General features: G+C 32.0%; 1 protein-coding gene across 16 annotated transcripts in view; it reads right to left on the reverse strand.

Annotated features, from left to right (window-relative positions):
- The window catches only part of RBM26 (RNA binding motif protein 26), an 83,122-nt gene that overhangs the window by 1,695 nt on the left and 62,316 nt on the right, over positions 1-19,111 (reverse strand). For 14 of the 16 annotated variants that reach the window (XM_042928630.1, XM_042928595.1, XM_042928705.1 and 11 more), the window contains 4 exons: positions 16,807-17,007; positions 14,410-14,496; positions 5,840-5,953; positions 3,453-4,110 (listed from right to left, as the gene is read on the reverse strand). In XM_042928630.1, the coding sequence (XP_042784564.1) occupies positions 4,021-4,110; positions 5,840-5,953; positions 14,410-14,496; positions 16,807-17,007 (492 nt within the window). In that variant the 3' untranslated portion in view covers positions 3,453-4,020. Of the gene's footprint in view, positions 1-3,452; positions 4,111-5,839; positions 5,954-14,409; positions 14,497-16,806; positions 17,008-19,111 lie in introns of those variants that run through there. The other 2 variants (XM_042928660.1, XM_042928649.1) reach the window with 1 other exon arrangement.

Genomic DNA, 19,111 nt, shown 5'->3' on the forward strand with positions numbered 1-19,111 from the left:
AGCTCAGCCATACTTTCTACAGGTCATCAGCTAAAACACTAAAGTCTCATCTTTATAGTAAACTACTGGTTGATACACTTGATCATATTACAGTAAAACAAGAGCTATGGAATACTCTCCCATTCCTGCAACATGATTTCATTAAATGGTTGGGCATCAGTTAAATACTAAAATTAATTTTTTAAATCTTACAATTATCCAGTAACATTTAAACAACACTGCTTAAGTAGACATAAAATATTGAGTGAAATATGTAAAATGACAACTCAACCATCCCTTGAAGTAATCCTAATCAATCTTTTAACCAATAATATATAATTTCTCTCAATTTTTTCCTGTAAGCAGTGACTACTACATTGTTCTCAATCCTTTTTGACTTCAAATTCAGCTCAGATCTATACTAAAACAAAGAACTTGTTGGGAGAACTGTAGAATTTAAAATGTGTTTCAAGTTTTAGGTAGCATATTGTAATAGGAAAAGTGTTTTAGCCTTTGAGTTTAGAAGCAAAAGGAAAAGTTATAGGTAGGAAAAGTCTAGTGAATTTGGAAGTTTATCTATACTTTAAAGGTTAAATGAATTTTGCACCAGCCAACGGTGAGCATTTGGGAACACTTACATATAAAACTGTACCAAGACATGATATACAGATTATCATAATCAAATCTAAGTTGCTTCCATTGATGACAGAAATAATGGCAACAGATAGGGAGAACTGGTACAGATATATTAAATTGTTTTAGATCAAATACTAATATACCACCAAGGAAACTGTAGATGTGCAAGGGACCTTACAGATCATCTAGTCCAAGCCTTTTCATTTTACAGACAAGGAAACACTCCTGGTTGACACTTGCTTAAGGCCAGAGAGTTAGTTGCAGAGCTAGGACCATAAGCTAAATCTCTTATCTGGTATTCTATGCGAGGTCATCTTTGGATATAAAGAAAATTAGTGGGATGGACTAGATTGGTGGCTCTTGGTATTTCTATTCTTATACACTGACAGAAACCAAAAGCTGTTTTACTCCTGAAACTGACAACATTTAATACTCCAAATTATTAATGTCTCACTTAATTGCTGTGGAAATTCCACTAAGACTACATGTACATTCCTCCAACAGTATTTGTAACCCCACTGTTGCAATACTTAACTGTATCACTTGTTTAGCAAAATAGTCTCAATAACGGAGAAGACCTTCAGGAGAGACTTTTGAAAAATTGATAAGAATTAACAAGGGTGGTAATTGTCACTCCATTATTGGAGATTTAAATATGCATTCATTCGTTAATTCATCCAACAAACATCTGAGTGCCCACTATGAGCCAGGCTTTGTGATAATCACTAGAGATAAAAAGATGAATAAGACATGGTCCCCTTCCTAGAGGAGCTTGTAATTTAGTGGGGAAGACAGACATATAAACCAGATAAATTATATTACAACATAAGTACTGTAACAGAGATATGAACAAAGTGCTGTATTAGAAGGGAGTGTAAAGGTATGAACTAGCTAATGACCAGGAAGTCTACTAATTTTGTGCAAGAACTACCACATTTACTGCAAACACAATCTCATGCTCAATCAATAATTAGGAAGGAGTAACAATGTAGAAGTAAAAAAAATAAAAAAAAAAAATTGGCACTGAAATCAGAATGCCGGCATTTAAATCTAGTCCTTTCACTCACTAGCTGTGACTTTGGGCAAGTCACTCCAACTCTATTAGCCTAAGTTTCCTTATCTGTAAAATGGGAATCAGCAACTACTTCAAAGGGATATCTTAAGTTTTAAATCAGAAACATGATAGTACATACAGAGTACTAGTATTTATAAACATATTAATTTTAAAAATCCAATCATTAAATACTAAGTAATATTTATAGCTAAGATCTTATTAATGAGAATAATAATATAATTGTGACCCTAATGAATGTGTGTAATGTTTAATCCCCATACTTTGGGACCAAACTGAAACGCTTGTTTTCTGATTCATTCAAAGCAATATGGCTTAAGAAAACATTTTAATTTTGGGTTACTAGAGAATTTAAGACTAGGGAAACTGATAAGCTATTTATGGATTTAAATAAGTAGGAAGTAATTATTTTACAATAATTTTTAAAATATCAGGCTAAAATGTATTAATCAAATTATAAAGCCAAAAAATCAGCATGGAGATTTAACTGGCCTTTGAAAGATTTTCTTTCTTTATAATACCTGTTTGGTGTAAAGAGAAGAAACGTGAGCCTCTGCCAATTTGGCACCTTTCACGACTACTAAAAAGAAAAGAAAACAAACTTACCTAATGAATCAGAATAGCACATAGTCAACATACAAGAGACTACATAAAAATATATCACAGATCTAAGTAAAGAAGTTTTTGAGTAAAGTCACTATTTTGACAAAAGAAATTGATTTTGAAATTTTAAATATTAACACGTGTACCAACTGCAAGCCCAAACATTCCTATGAAATAGCGTTATCATCAGGAACATATATACAACTTTAACCCTAAATGTGGGAGGAAAAAAAAAAAAAGAGGAACAGCATCCATTATTTACCCCACTGACAGAAGATTATGGTGTTTGGAATTACAGTTGTGACTGTGAGGATCCCAGTATGGGAAGAAAGTGATTTTTTTTTTTTTTTAATGTGACATTTAATATAATCACTATAATCTCAGAAGGGGCAGGAACACTTGCAACTGAAATGATGAATTTTAAAAGATAAACAGGTAATCTCCCACCCCCTCAATCTACAAAGAATGCATTTATTTCCTGAAACTGCTGTTTTATCAACTTTCAATGATCACGTTCATTTGCCAGAGAAATCCACTTAAAAATCACAATATTGTGTCAAATGTCAAAGATTTTTATACAAAGTATAGGAAATGCACACTTAAAATATCAGACTGGAACACTTACCAAACAGTGTTTTCCTAAAGTAGTATCTATAGTACATTTCTTTATTCATACATCTTCAAATGGTCAAGTTTTCTTTCATACATCCAAAATGTAATGTGATGTTTTCTTATTCACCAAATGTTAGCTCTACTTGAAGTCTGGTTCCAAACTAATCAGCCTGCTTTTAAATTTTAAGACAGCTGTTGAAAATTTATAGGATCAAACCAAACTGAAGTGGTATAAATTTTTAACATTGGATTGTACATTATTTGTAAAGGTACCAGTAATCATTATTAATAAGTTAGTGATTATAGCTCCTTTTGTGATAATTGGGGGGAAGGGTAGATCACCATCTGGAATGGTCTATTTATTTTAATTTTTTTTCTTTTCTTTCTTTTTTTCTTTTTTTTTTTTTTTCTTTTTTAAAATCAAGGAACATTGTCTTGGTCTTTGTGGGCTTTTTTTTTTTTTTTTGTCATTTTCTTTTCTTCTCTTTTCTGTTCTTTTCAAGAGACCATTCCGCTTTATTTTTAACATCTGAATGTATAAGGACTCATATGCAAAGCAGTCATACACCGTTATCATTAAAACCCATATGGTAAAATACATACACAAGTCCAACAAAAGGCTAATACATAGTAAAGCCTAAGCATACTACTATGTAATATTATGAATACATAACTTGGAGACTTTAGTTAGAGTACTATGTTATCTATTCATTTTTGAAAACATTCATTAAGATTTTAAATGCAAATTCATTCCTTATTTGGAGTAAAACAAAATCCTCTAAGTTATAACAAGTATTGGTCATAAGTTTTTAGACCTATTCATTAAATTACAAAGAACCCAAAGAATTCTGTAATGTTCAGTAGAAGTATGTAATAAAAACATTGCATATCTTTCTAGTGTGATGTCTTTAGCAATTGTTTACTGAAATAAAATGCAAACATCAATCTTTCAAAATACAGGATCAGAAGGTAGTTTTCTTCTCTTTTGTCTATTTGTGAAATCCATCTTCATCACATTTTACCAAAAAATTGTTTTTACAAATATGTAAAAGTACATTAGATAATACTAATGAAACACAGGTAGAGTTCTAGCATATGCAGATCAATGATCAGTCAAATCATCTTCTCCAAGAACGAGATTCATTGTCCTCTTCTTCTTCATCATCATCTTGAAGTAATGAGTCATCCACCAAAGACTCTTCCTGAAACTTTAGGTTAAAATGCATTTAGGAATTTACCCAAAAAAAAAAAGAAAAGAAAAAAGGTGACACTTTTAAATACTGATTTCTCTCAACAGAGTCGAATACAAAAGGTATTTCTATAGCTACAATATTCAAGAAACAAAGAAAAGCAACCTTTATCCACTCAATGGTTTCTCTACAGTATCTATTCTATTGCTTCTAGCAAACAAGCACTAAAAAAATATCTAAGTAAGCTTTTTGTACATGCCATTTCTCCTGCCTCACTCAATCAAATTATGCCATCTTCTACACCTACAAAACATTGCTCAATACCTTTGGTTGGAAAAAAAAAAAAAAAAAGAAAAAAGAAATGAAAAAAAAGAAAGAAAGAAAACATCAATAAATCTTCTCTGACTTACCCTAACCCTGGACACTAAATCAACCAATTAACTTGTAGAAAAGTCTATCAAGATTTATATTTCTTTTCTGCTATATGTAACAAACATTTCTTTTATAGAATTCCTTGCTTTTCCCCATTCCCTTCATAAAAGCTTCTCAGACTGCTTTTCAAACTTTTCAAAATACCTAATACCAGGAGCTCTCCTGCTTTTCTCCCCATTCAATTCAAACTCATGGAAGGACAAAGGTATAATCTAAAATATAAAATGACAAATCATGTATATGAGTTTCAAAATACACATTTTATTCTTGCATTTGACTACGGATATGTATAACAGCCTTGAATGCTCTTCAAACAAAATGAAGTGCCATTACAAGAATCTAACAAAGGTAAAACATGGAATCAGTTCCCCACCTTACCTTTATTTATTAACTTCCTCAACTTTTTCCTACAGCTTATTTCATGATTAAAATAGAGTTGCTTATTTTTAAGTGTATGGTTTCAAAGTGCTCTCCCATTTCACTGTTCCTTATGCTTACACCTCTAAGCCACCATACTGATTGCTGTACCCAAGAAAAAGGGACCCTTCCATACCTATTCCTCTTCCACACCTAAAATGCCTCTCTCAACTATATTCCCAGTCCCAGCTCTTGGTTATGGAAAGCTTTCTTATCCTTCAGGGTTCAGCTCCACTGTCACCACCTTCTTCAAGATTCTTCTGGACAGAAATAATCACTCCTTCCCGTGGGTTCCCACAGCGTATTGTTCAAATCTTTATTGAGCATATCACTCTGCCTTTCATTATAATTAATTTTTTATGTGTCTGTCACCACCCCCCTTTCCAGATTGTAAGCTCCTTGAGGATAGGGACCGTGTCTTATTCATTTTTGTGCCTATCACAGTATCTACCATTTAGCAGGCATTCACTCTAATCAACTAAAACAATATGAATTAAAATAAAGGAAACCTGAAATGTTAATAAAGCAAATAAGTAGGATATATACTCTAAACTTAAAATATTACAAGATTTCCTGTGGATAAAAATCTAATGAATAATTATTGTTTTCTAAGAGTAAATGAAAACTGAGTATGTGTGTGTGTATATATATATGTATATATGTATATACACACACACATATATATATATGATTTTCTTTTTCTTTTCTTTTTTTGGATTAGCAATCCACAGTTCTCATTAATCCAGAAAATTTAAAGTTGTCTGCATTTATCTGATATCCCCTGCCTGGAATATGGCTCAGGAATAAAAGTTTTATGTTAAAATCACAGCCATAAAATCACATTTCATAAAAAATGTGAACATTTGAGGGCAAAGACAAATTAAAAAAAAAAACATACTTCCTCTTCATCAGGTTCAACTTCTTCTGTTTCAACAGCTGAAATATTAGTTATTGGTTTATTCCATGCCAGTTTTAGATCCTGCCCTTTGAAACGAGCTCCATGAACTGCAGCCTAAAACAATTAAGAACATTAGAATGTAGAACATTAATAATTTCTGAAGAAAACAATGAAATGTTACAGTACTTAATATTTAAATCAGTAAAACAAAAGTGAAGACAGCTATCCGTTTACTTTGTGGTTATTTCTCCATTTACTATTTATTATTATATTTATAATTTACTTTTTATGGTTATTTACTTCTAAAATCAGTCTTGTGATTGGAAATACCTTTAAACAGGAAACAAGAACACTTTCTCATACTTCAACGGAACTACTTTACTACTGGCCGGTATCTGACTAGAGAACTATGTCTACATGTTTATAATACAATGATAACTGCTATTCAAGCAACAATCTCAAACCATTTCAAGATCTTGGCTGTAGGTTCTGAACTGAAGTCTCAATGAGAATCAATAGGCTAAATGTATCTTAATGCATTTTAATTCTTGTTAATTTACGAATGACATATGTAGTAACTACAAACTGGAAACCTTTAACAAATATAATAATTTTGCATGCGTAAAGTATATTATTTTAAAATTACATCAGTAGTTTAAAGTATCACATTATTTTTAAATATACGATGTATGACATATCACTGTTACAAAACGTAAGTATCTCCATGAGAAAAGAAACCCTGAATGTTTCTATTGAAACTAAAGTACTTCCTACAAAGCTTTCAGAACTGCATATGATATAAGTTAAACTTAGTATTTGTTACATTAAGTGGCTGGTGAAGAAATCGTCCATTCAAATTAAAGTAACATGAACTAATAATATAAATCAATGTTAGCAACATACTGAAATAACTCATAGTCACAAAAGATTTATAGTACAACCTCAAAGTATAGCATAATGTGAAATCTAGAAACAATTACATGTTCAATGACAACTGATCATAAGTTGTATGACATTAAAGTCTCTAGGTATAAATTTTAAATCTGCACATAAAAATCCGTGATAAATTTAAAAGATTCCGCGCCTATTAAAATGCAGCTCGGGAGGAGTTTTTAGTCCATGGCTTCATCACAGTGTCACGTAACTGAAAGAATTTTTAAGTACTTATATATGATATTCCACTTAACAACTTGCAAGTTTTTAAACCTGTAACTATTACATAAAAATATACTACAGTAATATATGTACATATATATACATATATTACCGTAAGGAACTCGAATAGACTCATGCAAAATGTCTACTCAGAAAGTCCATCTTTTCATCTAGTTAAAAAAGGCCAAAAATTTCAGTGACATTTTCTATAGGTTCTTGACAAACATTTCTGATGACCTAGTATTATAAATCTCTATATTTAGCACACACATCTTCAAATTTATAAGGTGAGTCTACAACTCTCTAAAGTTTTAATTTTAACATTTTACAGGATGATTTTCAAAGTTAGATGTACTCAACATTTTATCAATGTTCTCCATTAGAAACTTTTGACTATTTGGCTGTATAAATTTTTGAGATAACGGAGTCCTTGCTTTGTGAAGAGGCAAATTTATTTTAGATAATCTGTGACATAAAATCTTTAAAGTTAAAAAAAAAAAGTTCTGCAATCCATCCATTTTATTATTTAAAAAATTCAAATATTTCAGGTCACATAATATAAAAAATTGTAATTCATGATTAATCTTCCCAAAGAGATAACCACCATTCCATGAAGAATTTGGGAAAAAGCTCTGCAATACACTAAAAAAAGTCCTGTACACATACTAAAAGGGTTTGTGTATATACATATGTATGATATGCACATGGGAACATACTTTACATCATACTTAAACTAATTTCTTGAATGGAATTTTGTCATATTTGGCAAAATACTCTTATCTCAAATGGATCTGGATTTTTGTTTATAATGCATGTTTTTACTGCTGTTGTATTTGTCATAAAGAAGCTTAAATTTTCATGTTCTGTAATTTATCTATCTTGTGCCAGTCCTTTAAAAAGCTTTTCCACACTAGGATTATTTTCAGAGATCCCCTAGCTTTTTACTAGTCATATGTATTAAAAAAAGAAAAAAAACTTTTATTCATCTTGATTTTGATACCAAAAATAAAGACATAATAATGTACTATTTTTTTCCTAACAGTCCATTGTCCTAACACTCTTCACAGATTATTCAGTAAATTTAAATTCCCTGACTTAAATAAAGCATTTCCTTGTAATCCTCTATAATTTTTATATATACTTATTATGTCTTTTCTAGACTCAATTTTGTCCTAGTCTCTATCCATACCATTACTATATTCTTTATTTCATAATGAATTTGGTATGCTTTTCAGAATATTTTTGGTTATTCTGACATTATTTTGTCCTATGACCTGTGGAATCTTTTGGCCAAGTCCAGTATCATACTGTGTTACTGATGCTTGATAATATAGTATCAGCTAGATCAGTGCTTTTCATTTCTGTGGCATTTGCTTCAAGAGTTCTGCCACCATTTTATTAAAATGTACATTAAAAAAAGAACTTCATAACTACTTATAAAATGTTAATAAAAAAAACATGTTTAAATATATTCCAGGGGATGCTTATCTGAGCAAGGTGGCAGTGGTCATAAAGGTGGAAGTGGGGCTTAACATAAAAATACACAAAATAAGAAAGGAAAGTGGGAGCAAGTAACTTCAGAGAAAGATATGAGGAAGATTCAGAGGAAGAAATTAAATTTGCTCATCTCAATGTAAACAGTTGATAATCCAAATGAAAAATTACCAAAGTACCAAAGTAAAGCCAGAAAAGGAAAATATATATATAAACAAATCTTTTCTAAAGAAAAAGGTTTTAAAACGATACATGGTCTAGGGGGCGCTGGGTGGCTCAGTCAGTTAAGCGTCCGACTTCAGCTCAGGTCGTGATCTCGCAGTCTGTGAGTTGGAGCCCTGTGCTAACAGCTCAGAGTTTGGAGCCTGTTTCAGATTCTGTGTCTCCCTCTCTCTGCCCCTCCCCCACTCACGCAGTCTTCCTCTGTCTCTTAAAAATGAATAAACGTTAAAAAAAAAAAAAAAAGATTACATGGTCTAAAATCAGTAAACCCTGATAATTTCACAGATAAATTCTATTAAACTTTTGAGAAAATATATCTCCAATGCTACTTAAAATTAACTCAAAGCAAAAAATGGAAACTTTTCAAGTAGTTTCTATGAAGTCAGGTAAAACGGATAACTGATAAAAAATAATATCCACTCCCCCAACCTACAAACCAATTTTACTTTTGAAAACTGAATTAAAAGTAAAAATAAATACAAGAATAAAACCTTGCCATTTGCAAAATCATGGATGAATCTGGAGACTATTATGCTAAGTCAAGTCAGAAAAAGACAAATGCCACATGACTTCACTTACATACAGAATCTAAAAAAACAAAAACAAACACTCTTAAATTCAGAGAACAAACTGGTGGTTGCCAGAGTCCGGGAAAAGGGTAGGGGAATGGCGAAATACACATAGGGGATTAAAAGGTAAACTTCTGGTTAAAAAATAAAAAGTCACAAAAATGAACAGTATAATACAGGAAATATTAAAACCGTAATAATGTACATGGTGACAGATGGTGACTACACTTGTGGTGAGTACTGAATAATGTAGAGAATTATCAAATCACTATGCTTGATTGGAACTAATTGGAACTAACTTGGAACTAAGAACTAACTAATTGGAACTAACTTAATTGGAACTAATATAACACTGTATGTCAAGTATATCTCAATAATTTTTTTTTTAAAGTGAAACAAAACCAAAAACAAAAACAAAAAACAAAAAACCAAAGAACAGACTTCAGATTTCAGGGATTTATCAAAGAAATACAATACTGTGGGAATTTATACCAGAAGCAAATAGTTCAATTTTAGGAAACAATATAAATAGATGAAAGAAAACAAAAACCCTCAAATTTCTAATACACAAAAGTTATGATATAAAATCTGTTTTTGATAAAAACCCAAAAATCTCTACAGCATTCAAAAATGGGAATCATTTGGGGCGCCTGGGTGGCTCAATCGTTTAAGCCTCCGACTTCAGCTCAGGTCACGATCTCACGGTCCGTGAGTTCGAGCCCCGCGTCGGGCTCTGGGCTGATGGCTCAGAGCCTGGAGCCTGCTTCTGATTCTGTGTCTCCCTCTCTCTCTGCCCCTCCCCCATTCATGCTCTGTCTCTCTCTGTCTCAAAAATGAATAAACGTTAAAAAAATTAAAAAAAAAAAAATGGGAATCATTTGCATGCTACCTTCACCTAAAAAGTCAGCATCATATATATTACTAAAAGTATTAAAAATGTTTTCATTCATTTACCATTTTCATTCATTTCATGAACAAGACAACGAATGACATTTCATGAGTGAGTAAATGAGTAAATACACAACTACTACTACTACTGTTATTTAACATTTTTCTTTTTTTATTTTTTTAAGGTGTTTTTTTTTTTAATGTTTATTTATTTTTGAGAGAGAGAGAGAGAGAGAGAGAGAGAGAGCAAGCGAGCAGGAGAGGGACAGAGAGAGAGACACAAAATCCGAAGCAGGCTCCAGGCTCTGAGCTGTCAGCACAGAGGCCAACGCAGGGCTCAAACTCACGAACTGTGAGATTATGACCTGAACTGAAGTCAGACACTTAACCAACTGAGCCATCCAGGTGGCCCTATTGAATAACATTTTTCTGAAGGTACTAACAATTAAACAACACAAAGTAAGAAGTTATAAACATGAAAGACGAAGGTAAAACTACCATTACTTAGTGTTATGATTGAATGAATACTTGACAAATCCAAAAGAACAAAATATAAAACTATCAAAAGATAATTTGGTAAAACAACAGTTACATATTTAATAAAAACAAATAGTTTTTCTACATACAAACAATCAAGAGAAAATACAATGGAAAAAATACCTCATTTAAAGTAACTTTAAGTTAAATGATTGGGGAGAACTACTAATATATTTACCTATACAAAGAAATTATACATATTGTTTATATATATTTTATATAATCTGCAACACATGTATATTACCTACATCTTATATATAAATAAAATACATACAAATATATATATATCTAATCTATATAAAGAAAATCTTTAAATGCTCTCAGAGGATAAAAAAAGGATTGAAATACAATGATATGCTAGAGGAGTATTTAGTATCATAAAGATGTTAATTCTACTATAAAGTATTCTTCTTTTTAGAACCAGGTAAGTAATTTCTAAAGTTTATATGAAAAATAAACACATAAACATCTACCACGAAGATTCTGAAAATGAATAATAATAGCTGGGCATAATAAGAGGGAATTCAAACAACAGCCTTGAAAAGCTATTAAAATATATTATAAAGTTTAGCTTAATTAAAGATGAGGAAGAAGCACATGGAAAGAAAACTGATCAATGGAAGAGAACAGTACTAAGTAAGAGTACCCTTACATCCTACAGGTGAAATTATGGGAAAACTAGCTTTACTCAATGAAATCAAGTAGACACCTAGTTTATTCCTTACATCAAATAAAATTCTTATGAATTTTCATAAAAATGTTTAGAACTAATGAGCTAATTTTCTAGTATATAAAGAATTCCCATAATTCATTCAGAAAAAAAAAATCAGTAGAATAGACAACTCAGCAAGATAATAGGCAAATGACACAAATAGTTGACAGAAACAGAAATAAAGAGTATTTAAACACGAAAATGTTCAACTTCAATCATAAAAGTGTATTAAAAATGAAATGAGTTGCTATTTTTACCAAAATAAAATTGCCTGATATCTCACGATGGCTTATGTACCCATGTATTTTACATAAGCAAACCACTATGCAGAGTACACACATATGGCAAGTGTATGGGGAAAAGGCACTCGCATACATCTTTGGTGGGCAAGCAAATGTGGTACAACCTATATGGGTGGTGGGTGGTGGGCAATTTCAGAACTTTTAAATGCATATATCCTTTCATCCAGTAATAACGTTATCAAGAATATATCTTATAGTCATATTCACATACATACATAGAGAAATATTCACCAAGAATATTCACCGCTACACTGTAAAAGAATAAAAACAACTTAAAGTCCATTAACACGGTTACGTCTGGTATATCCATTTGGGGACAATCTCTCACTTTTCAGTCATATTTGAATGTCTCGTGTACCTTATTTTGTACTTTCACTTTGAAATATCGTGCATCTACGGATTATAGAAAATACAGAGACATTCATTCACTCATCTAGGACAATGGTTCAGTAAGAACAATGATATATTTGGAAATAAACACTGAAAAAGGTTGACAATTTTTTTTTTCCCCTTGGGAAGACTTATCACTTACCTTGAGTTTACATCCTCTTATATTTTTGGTGTTAAAATTTTATTTATTCTATAAAATGATGATGATGGTGCATGAAATTTCGTTTGTACTTTTAACACATTTTCCTTGATAAAATTAAAAACTGATACCTCTATGTCAACACACTAATTTTTAAATTCCTAAACGTTAATGATCCCGGATATCCAGAAGTTTGAAAACCAATGCCTTAGCCTATATACCCTGCTTATAGAAGATCAGCTTCAACTTAATTTTCTATTCTCTTCTACAATAGGAAGGTTACAAAATTTTAAGAATTTTTTGGTTTAAGCAAATGATTATGATTTAACAACTTCCATAACTTAATTTCAAATGTGTATCATGGCAATGGTAGTTCTTCGTTTCAGCCTACTGAATAATTCCAACTAAAATGGTATTTACTCTGAAAAGGTAATTCTTTATTATATCTAACTTATTTTGTCACATATTCAAACTCCATATAATTCAGCGTTAAAGTCTTATTTATGCATTAATCCCTAGTCTTTTGAATTGATTGCTATTCATTTGGAAAACATGAATTGTATTACACACACACACACACACACACGTGAGGTGGAAAAAGCAACACCCAAGAAAGAAGGTATATGTCAATAAATCTTGTAAGAGCAAAACTTCCAATACTTATTTCAGGGATAAGAGGTTTTTATTCCTCAGTCACATAAGCAAGGAGAAGTTTTAACAATGACAGCTACCATTGTTTTATGACTACTGCCTAGAAAATAGAACATAAAGAGACATACTCAAGCTACCTAACATTACACTGAAAATTGTCACTAAAGCATCAATTAAAGGAAGCGTATTCTTAACTTATACTCAATAATACTTTTTGAAAAAACCTGATCAAAGATTTACTTTGGTTAAGTACCTGACTCCTTCCTCTCTCTCTCAAAAAAAAAAAAAAAAAAAATTTATAAAGTATTTTAAAAAGGGTTTAGTTTTTAATGTAACATATATACATACAAGTTTTAAGAAGTTTTAAACTCTCATCAATAATACTCTCACAAACGATCTTTAAGTGAAAAGATTACCCAAACGAGATTTAAAAAAACATACTCTAGGATCCATTCCTATTCTATAAAATGATCCACTTCCTACATCACTGATCTTAAAACTAGTTATTCCAGGGCCCCAGCTGAATGCTTAACTAAGATTTTTCAGACCCACACTCTTTTACTGGTTATAATGCCCCAAGAGCAACTCCCACCAGGTTAGGTCCCCAATAAGGTATCATTGTGTTGTCAAGGAGTATTCACTATAAAGAAGATAAATCAATTTAGAAAGTTTTTTTAAACTTTAACTTAGACCACAATCAAGTTAAAACTTCTGAAAGGCATACCACTCTTCCATTCACATTAGGTTAACTGTTTGGAACTCTTACAGCATTTTTCCAAGGACAAAATGGTACATGTATCTCTCTATAATCCTGAAGAAAGAACACACAAGGCTAAAAACATTTCCTATAAATCTCCCACACCTCATATCCATTTTCCTTTTTTTTAATCTTTTAAACCCAGATGAAAGACAAGGTTGCATATACTTGACCATTCTTTGTAAAGACAATTCAAGATACATAGCTTAAGATTACTATAAAGACCCTAAAAGCTACAGCTATATATCATACGTTGCAAAAAGTTGTAGAGACCTAGTTGGGGGTATGCTAAGCTAGGGACACTTCTTTAGAGTTCAGCTTACTGGGACTAGTAAGTGGCGGATGACAGATGGCTTAGAAGGACTGCCATCAGGATTATATCTTAGCTTCTACCTTATCTCTCATCACTCATTCTCCCAAAGCAGACTTTGTTCTGGGCCAGCTGAGAAAAAGTGTAATGGAAAGTGGGATGGCCCTATCCCAGGTGAAAGAGAAAGGAAGGAGAAATGCTGGTGTCTCAAGACAATACAACTTAACATTCAACTTGGTAACTATTCTATCATGTTATAAACAGAATTGCCTAACTGCTTTAGGACATTCTTTGTGGCCATGAATTCCAATTCATATGACCTATCTACTGTCAAAGTGCAGTTATCTAGTAAGTTAAAATGTTTTCCTTTATATAAAACTTAAAAGAAATATTTATAAAACATTTAAATCTGAATTTTCAATAAATTAGATTTCTAATACTTACTGCTTCAGCTTCTGCTCTTGTCTTGAATGTAATTACTGCATGAAGTGAAGAGTCATCAATCTGACAATCTTCAATTTCACCATATTGCTTTAAATTAAAAAGAAGTATTTTCTCCAAATAAATATTTTGAAACATCCAAAATCCTAATGGTTTTTAAAACACCAATAAATGTAAACCAGAATATATAACAATTCATGGTGATTAACAGAAAAAAAGATGAATAATTCATTTAGTACTTGATGTTACAAGATAAAGAGTAGTCCTGTTTACAATTCTACACTTTTTAGAATTAGGGAAACTTATACTTGATTGAACTGTGCTTTAAATCAACGAAAGAGCATCAAACACTGGGTTTCCTTATTGCCTTTCCTTGTACACTCATTATTCCAATCCCATAACGTGCCACCTTCTTTCTAAAACAGAATATTTAATCCTCAGAATTCATATTTTTGTGTGTGCCGTTCTCAATTTAAAGATGGTGCAAATAAAAAGAGTCAGAATTTAAATAATTTTCCCAAAGTAATTCAGTTAAATACCAGAAGAGTCCAGGTCTTTTAAGTTTAACATTCAAACTGACCCTGCTTTCACTCTTAACACATACTCCTCTACACCACACTCTTATAAAGAGTTAAACATGTTAAACAATGCTTGCTTCTGGTTTGCTGGATTTTATTTTTTCCATATGTAGAAAGATTTTTCTACAAACAACCTTTATCATATAAATTTCTAGTCCTTTATATATCATCACTAATACCTTTCTTCTTTTTTACCCCAAAATAAAATTATAATTATAATCTCATTAAATACACACGCACACACTCTATATCGAAAATTTCTATGAAGATAATGGACTCTAGAATCTGTTCTGTCAGGTACTAGCTTTGTGAACTTGAACAAGTTACGTAATCTCTTCATGCTTCATCTTCATCTCTAAAGTGGGCATAATAAAGGCACCTACCTCATAGAGTTGTTGAAATAATTCATAATATATTGAATTATATAAAGCACTCAGAATAATATCTGACACGAAATAAATGCTCTATGATTTTTATTACTACTACTACCACTACTACTGCCACCCCACCACCACCAGGCCCAGTGGGTAAATTAAAGAAAGCATTTCGTTAATCACAATTTGTAACAGTCAACAGTCCTATGAAAATGTAGGTTCTTTTCTGTTACTTGCCACAGGTTCAAATTCCAGGTTGAGACAGAGAACTACACTTTAAACCTGCATTCTTAAAGACTGATCATTTTTAAATGTGCATTACCACTACTAAATTTGGACTTTCCAGACTCCTCTTCCTTAAATATTAATTTTAGTAATTTCATAAACATATACCACTTTTTTCAGTAACCCTCTATGTCCCAACAAAGTATAGTTTCACCTTTGTAACTTCTGTTAACAGCTTAGAATGTGACTGTCAAACATATAAATCTGAATTTCCAAAAAGATTTAATCATTTCTGTAAGCTTATTGATCCTTCAAGATCTAAGTTCCAGTTTTACTGCCTTATGAAATTTTCTACTATCCTTTTCCGATCATATGCCTGTGTAAAAGATACTTCTCTAAGTTACTACTTACAGTTTTTAATAAATGTAACTTGATTATGCCACAAATTATGTTTATAATTTACTTTAACTTATCTGTGTTAAAATAATATATATAAAATCTTTGGAAGGTAAAGAACTGGTTATTTCCTACATATCTCCAGAGCAATTACTATAGGCCTGAGGGCATGACTGACGCTTAGTAACTAACCTTTGGGATACCACTAATCACAACGTTTAAGTTGAAACGGGCTTTAAACAAATATAATTTCCATTCTGCACATGAGCCAAATGGATCCCAGGAAGTCCAAGTTAAATAATGGCTTAGCCAGGACTAGAATCTCATTCTCCTTTCTCATAAGTCAGTCAGTCTGTATTAGACTGTATACCCTGGCACTGACTAAGGCAACTTTAAGATCATATATCAAAATTTCATCTTGCTTCATTTCTAAGGTCAGCTAGATCAAGAATACAGTATTAACAAATAAAATTCCATCGTAATTTAAAAAAATCTGGATGGCTTACATATGTTAAATTTTCCCTTAAAAGTATCAAATGACACTAAACTACTGAACTTTTCCCTCTGCGATAGCAAAGTTTAAATCATTCATTTCACAGTATCTGAAGGCCTACGAGGTGTTAAGAATGGTAATGTTTCTTCCAGATAATAAACAAACAAAAATATGTCTGCTTTTTAAATAATTAACAAAAGATAATTATAGATTAATCAAACCCTTTGGTCAGATTAATGGGATTAAATTACTCATCATTTTCATAATTTCTCCTTTAATCATTATCCCCAACAATGACTATCAGTACTTGTTTTGTTGGACAGTAAGAAAGTACCGCAAAATGAGGAAGAAGATCTTCTCTATCACTCTCTGTAAATGCAGAAATTTCCAATGCCCTGGGACGATGATCCACCACAGCATGACCAGGCACACCTCGACCTCGACCTCGACCCCTGCCTCGGCCGTGAGCTGCACCTCGACCTCTTGAGTGAATTCCTCTACCCCGACCAGATGAAAGAATCCCTCGTTTTGCAGCCTTGAAGAGATTATAGACACACAAGTTAAATGCCACAATTTCTAACACAAGCCACACGTTATACATACTCTATCAAACTTTTATACAATCTGATATCATATTCAAATACTGGCTTAGAAAAGGGTATCATAATTTAAGGCTTTAGTTTTTAAAGTGAGCGTAAACTTAGGTAGCTAATGCATTTAGAAAACAAACAAAGTAATATTTAAGTCATGTTTAAAATTGTTAAATGTGCCTTTTTCTAAGTTCGTTATTTTCCAAGATCTCAGATTGTATCATTAGATGACCAGCAATTCTTGATTTCCAAATAATACACGGTATGAAAATGTTACTTCACTAGCTTAATACATAGATACATAATTAATATACAATAAATTAATTTTTCCACTTAGGACCTTTGAATACAGTGTGTCTATTTATTTGCCTGGTGGCTTCAGTAGGTATAATTATCTCAAATTATCACTTTGGTCACTTACACTAACATCATCATACAACCAATGTAGCATGTTTAACTTCTATTCCACCACAGTGCTCCACATGAAAAGCACACCGTTCCTTCATTCCACAAATATTTAAAGAGCACTTCCTATGCTCAAGTCCTTACCTTCCTGAAACTCAAATCCTAGAGGGGTAAAGAGACATTTGGCAACCAAGTTATTTAATTATATTAATGAGAAGTAATTAAAAAAGTAAGGAAATGCTTTACTTAAAGACTTGAACAGAACATTCAAGATCTTCAATAAATATGCTAGAATATCCATGAGGATATTTTTTCCTTGTTTTATTCTCCACCTGATCCCTAGCACTTACAATGGCAGCTGGCAGACTGTAGATATTTAGTATGTGTTCAATGACTCAAAGAAGAAACAAAGAACAAGCAAGGTAAGGGTGAGGGGTAGGGGCTACAACATGAACAAAGGAATCAAGGCTAAAATAAACACCGTACTCAAAAATACAGGAAATCCAGTGTAACTGGACCACATGGGACGAAGAAATGAGGCCACAGAGATAAGCAGAACCAGATCATGAAAAATTTTAAGGATCACTAAATTAAAGATTTTTATTTTTGTCCTAAGAGCCATGAAAACCAGTGAAAACATTTTAAGTAGAGAAGTAGAGTGATACAATAAATCAGTATTTACAATGTTATTCTTGCTAGTTTTAAGAACATAGTAGAAGAAAGATGAGAATAAGCTGGGAAAGCAGTTGGTAGGCTACTAACGTAGCCCCAACAACTGAGGATGGAAGCTATGTCTACACTGGTGGCAATACAAGTAAGAGAGAAGAAAACATATTTATGACATACTTGGAAGTAACACGTATAACACTTGGTAACTACTTAGATATGGATAATAAAGGAAAGGGAGGAATCAATGAAGATTCCCAGATTTCTGGTTTGTGTAACTGTGTAGATGGAATTTAGGGGCAAGATAAGCTCAATTCTGAACAAGGGAGAGTCTGAGGATGTGAGATATCCAAGTGGAAATGTCAAGCAGGCACCAATGACAGATCTTTTCAAGTATTAATATTTGTTTCTTCATCTCAAGACAATTCATCTTAATTAACATTAGCTAAAGTAATAACCTAAAATCCAAATAATAAACTTCACAGGTCAAGGATTAATGTTCATAATGGGAGTAGCATATACAAAAGCATGCTCTGAGGAATACTCTCTCAAAATGTTGCCTGAAAAAGGGGGTCCATGGACAAATAAATTTGAGCAATATGGAATACTGATTATGTATATTTAAGGATTCACAAATTAAAAACCTCTAAGAAATCCTATGGCAAAAAGAATGTTTAACCTTTTCCAAATTTATTTGGCCTTAGAAGTTTTTGCACTAAGATCTGTTAACAAAGAATGGAACTGGCATGTTAAATGACACACTCCGGGACATACTGCATTATAATATCTGCATATGCTAATAGTAACTACAAACTATAAAGTTTAGCGATCATAAAAGAAAAGCAGAAAATGCCATTCAGTGTTTAGCTAGATCATGATAGAGAACCAAAGCATGGACTAATAAAGAATACTGGTAGAACTATTATTTACTAAAATTTTATGCGCCCAAACTTTTTATGTGGTAGCTTAAGTCCCATC

The sequence above is a fragment of the Panthera leo genome, chromosome A1, assembly GCF_018350215.1.
Source record: "Panthera leo isolate Ple1 chromosome A1, P.leo_Ple1_pat1.1, whole genome shotgun sequence".
Taxonomy (NCBI): Eukaryota; Metazoa; Chordata; class Mammalia; order Carnivora; family Felidae; genus Panthera; species Panthera leo.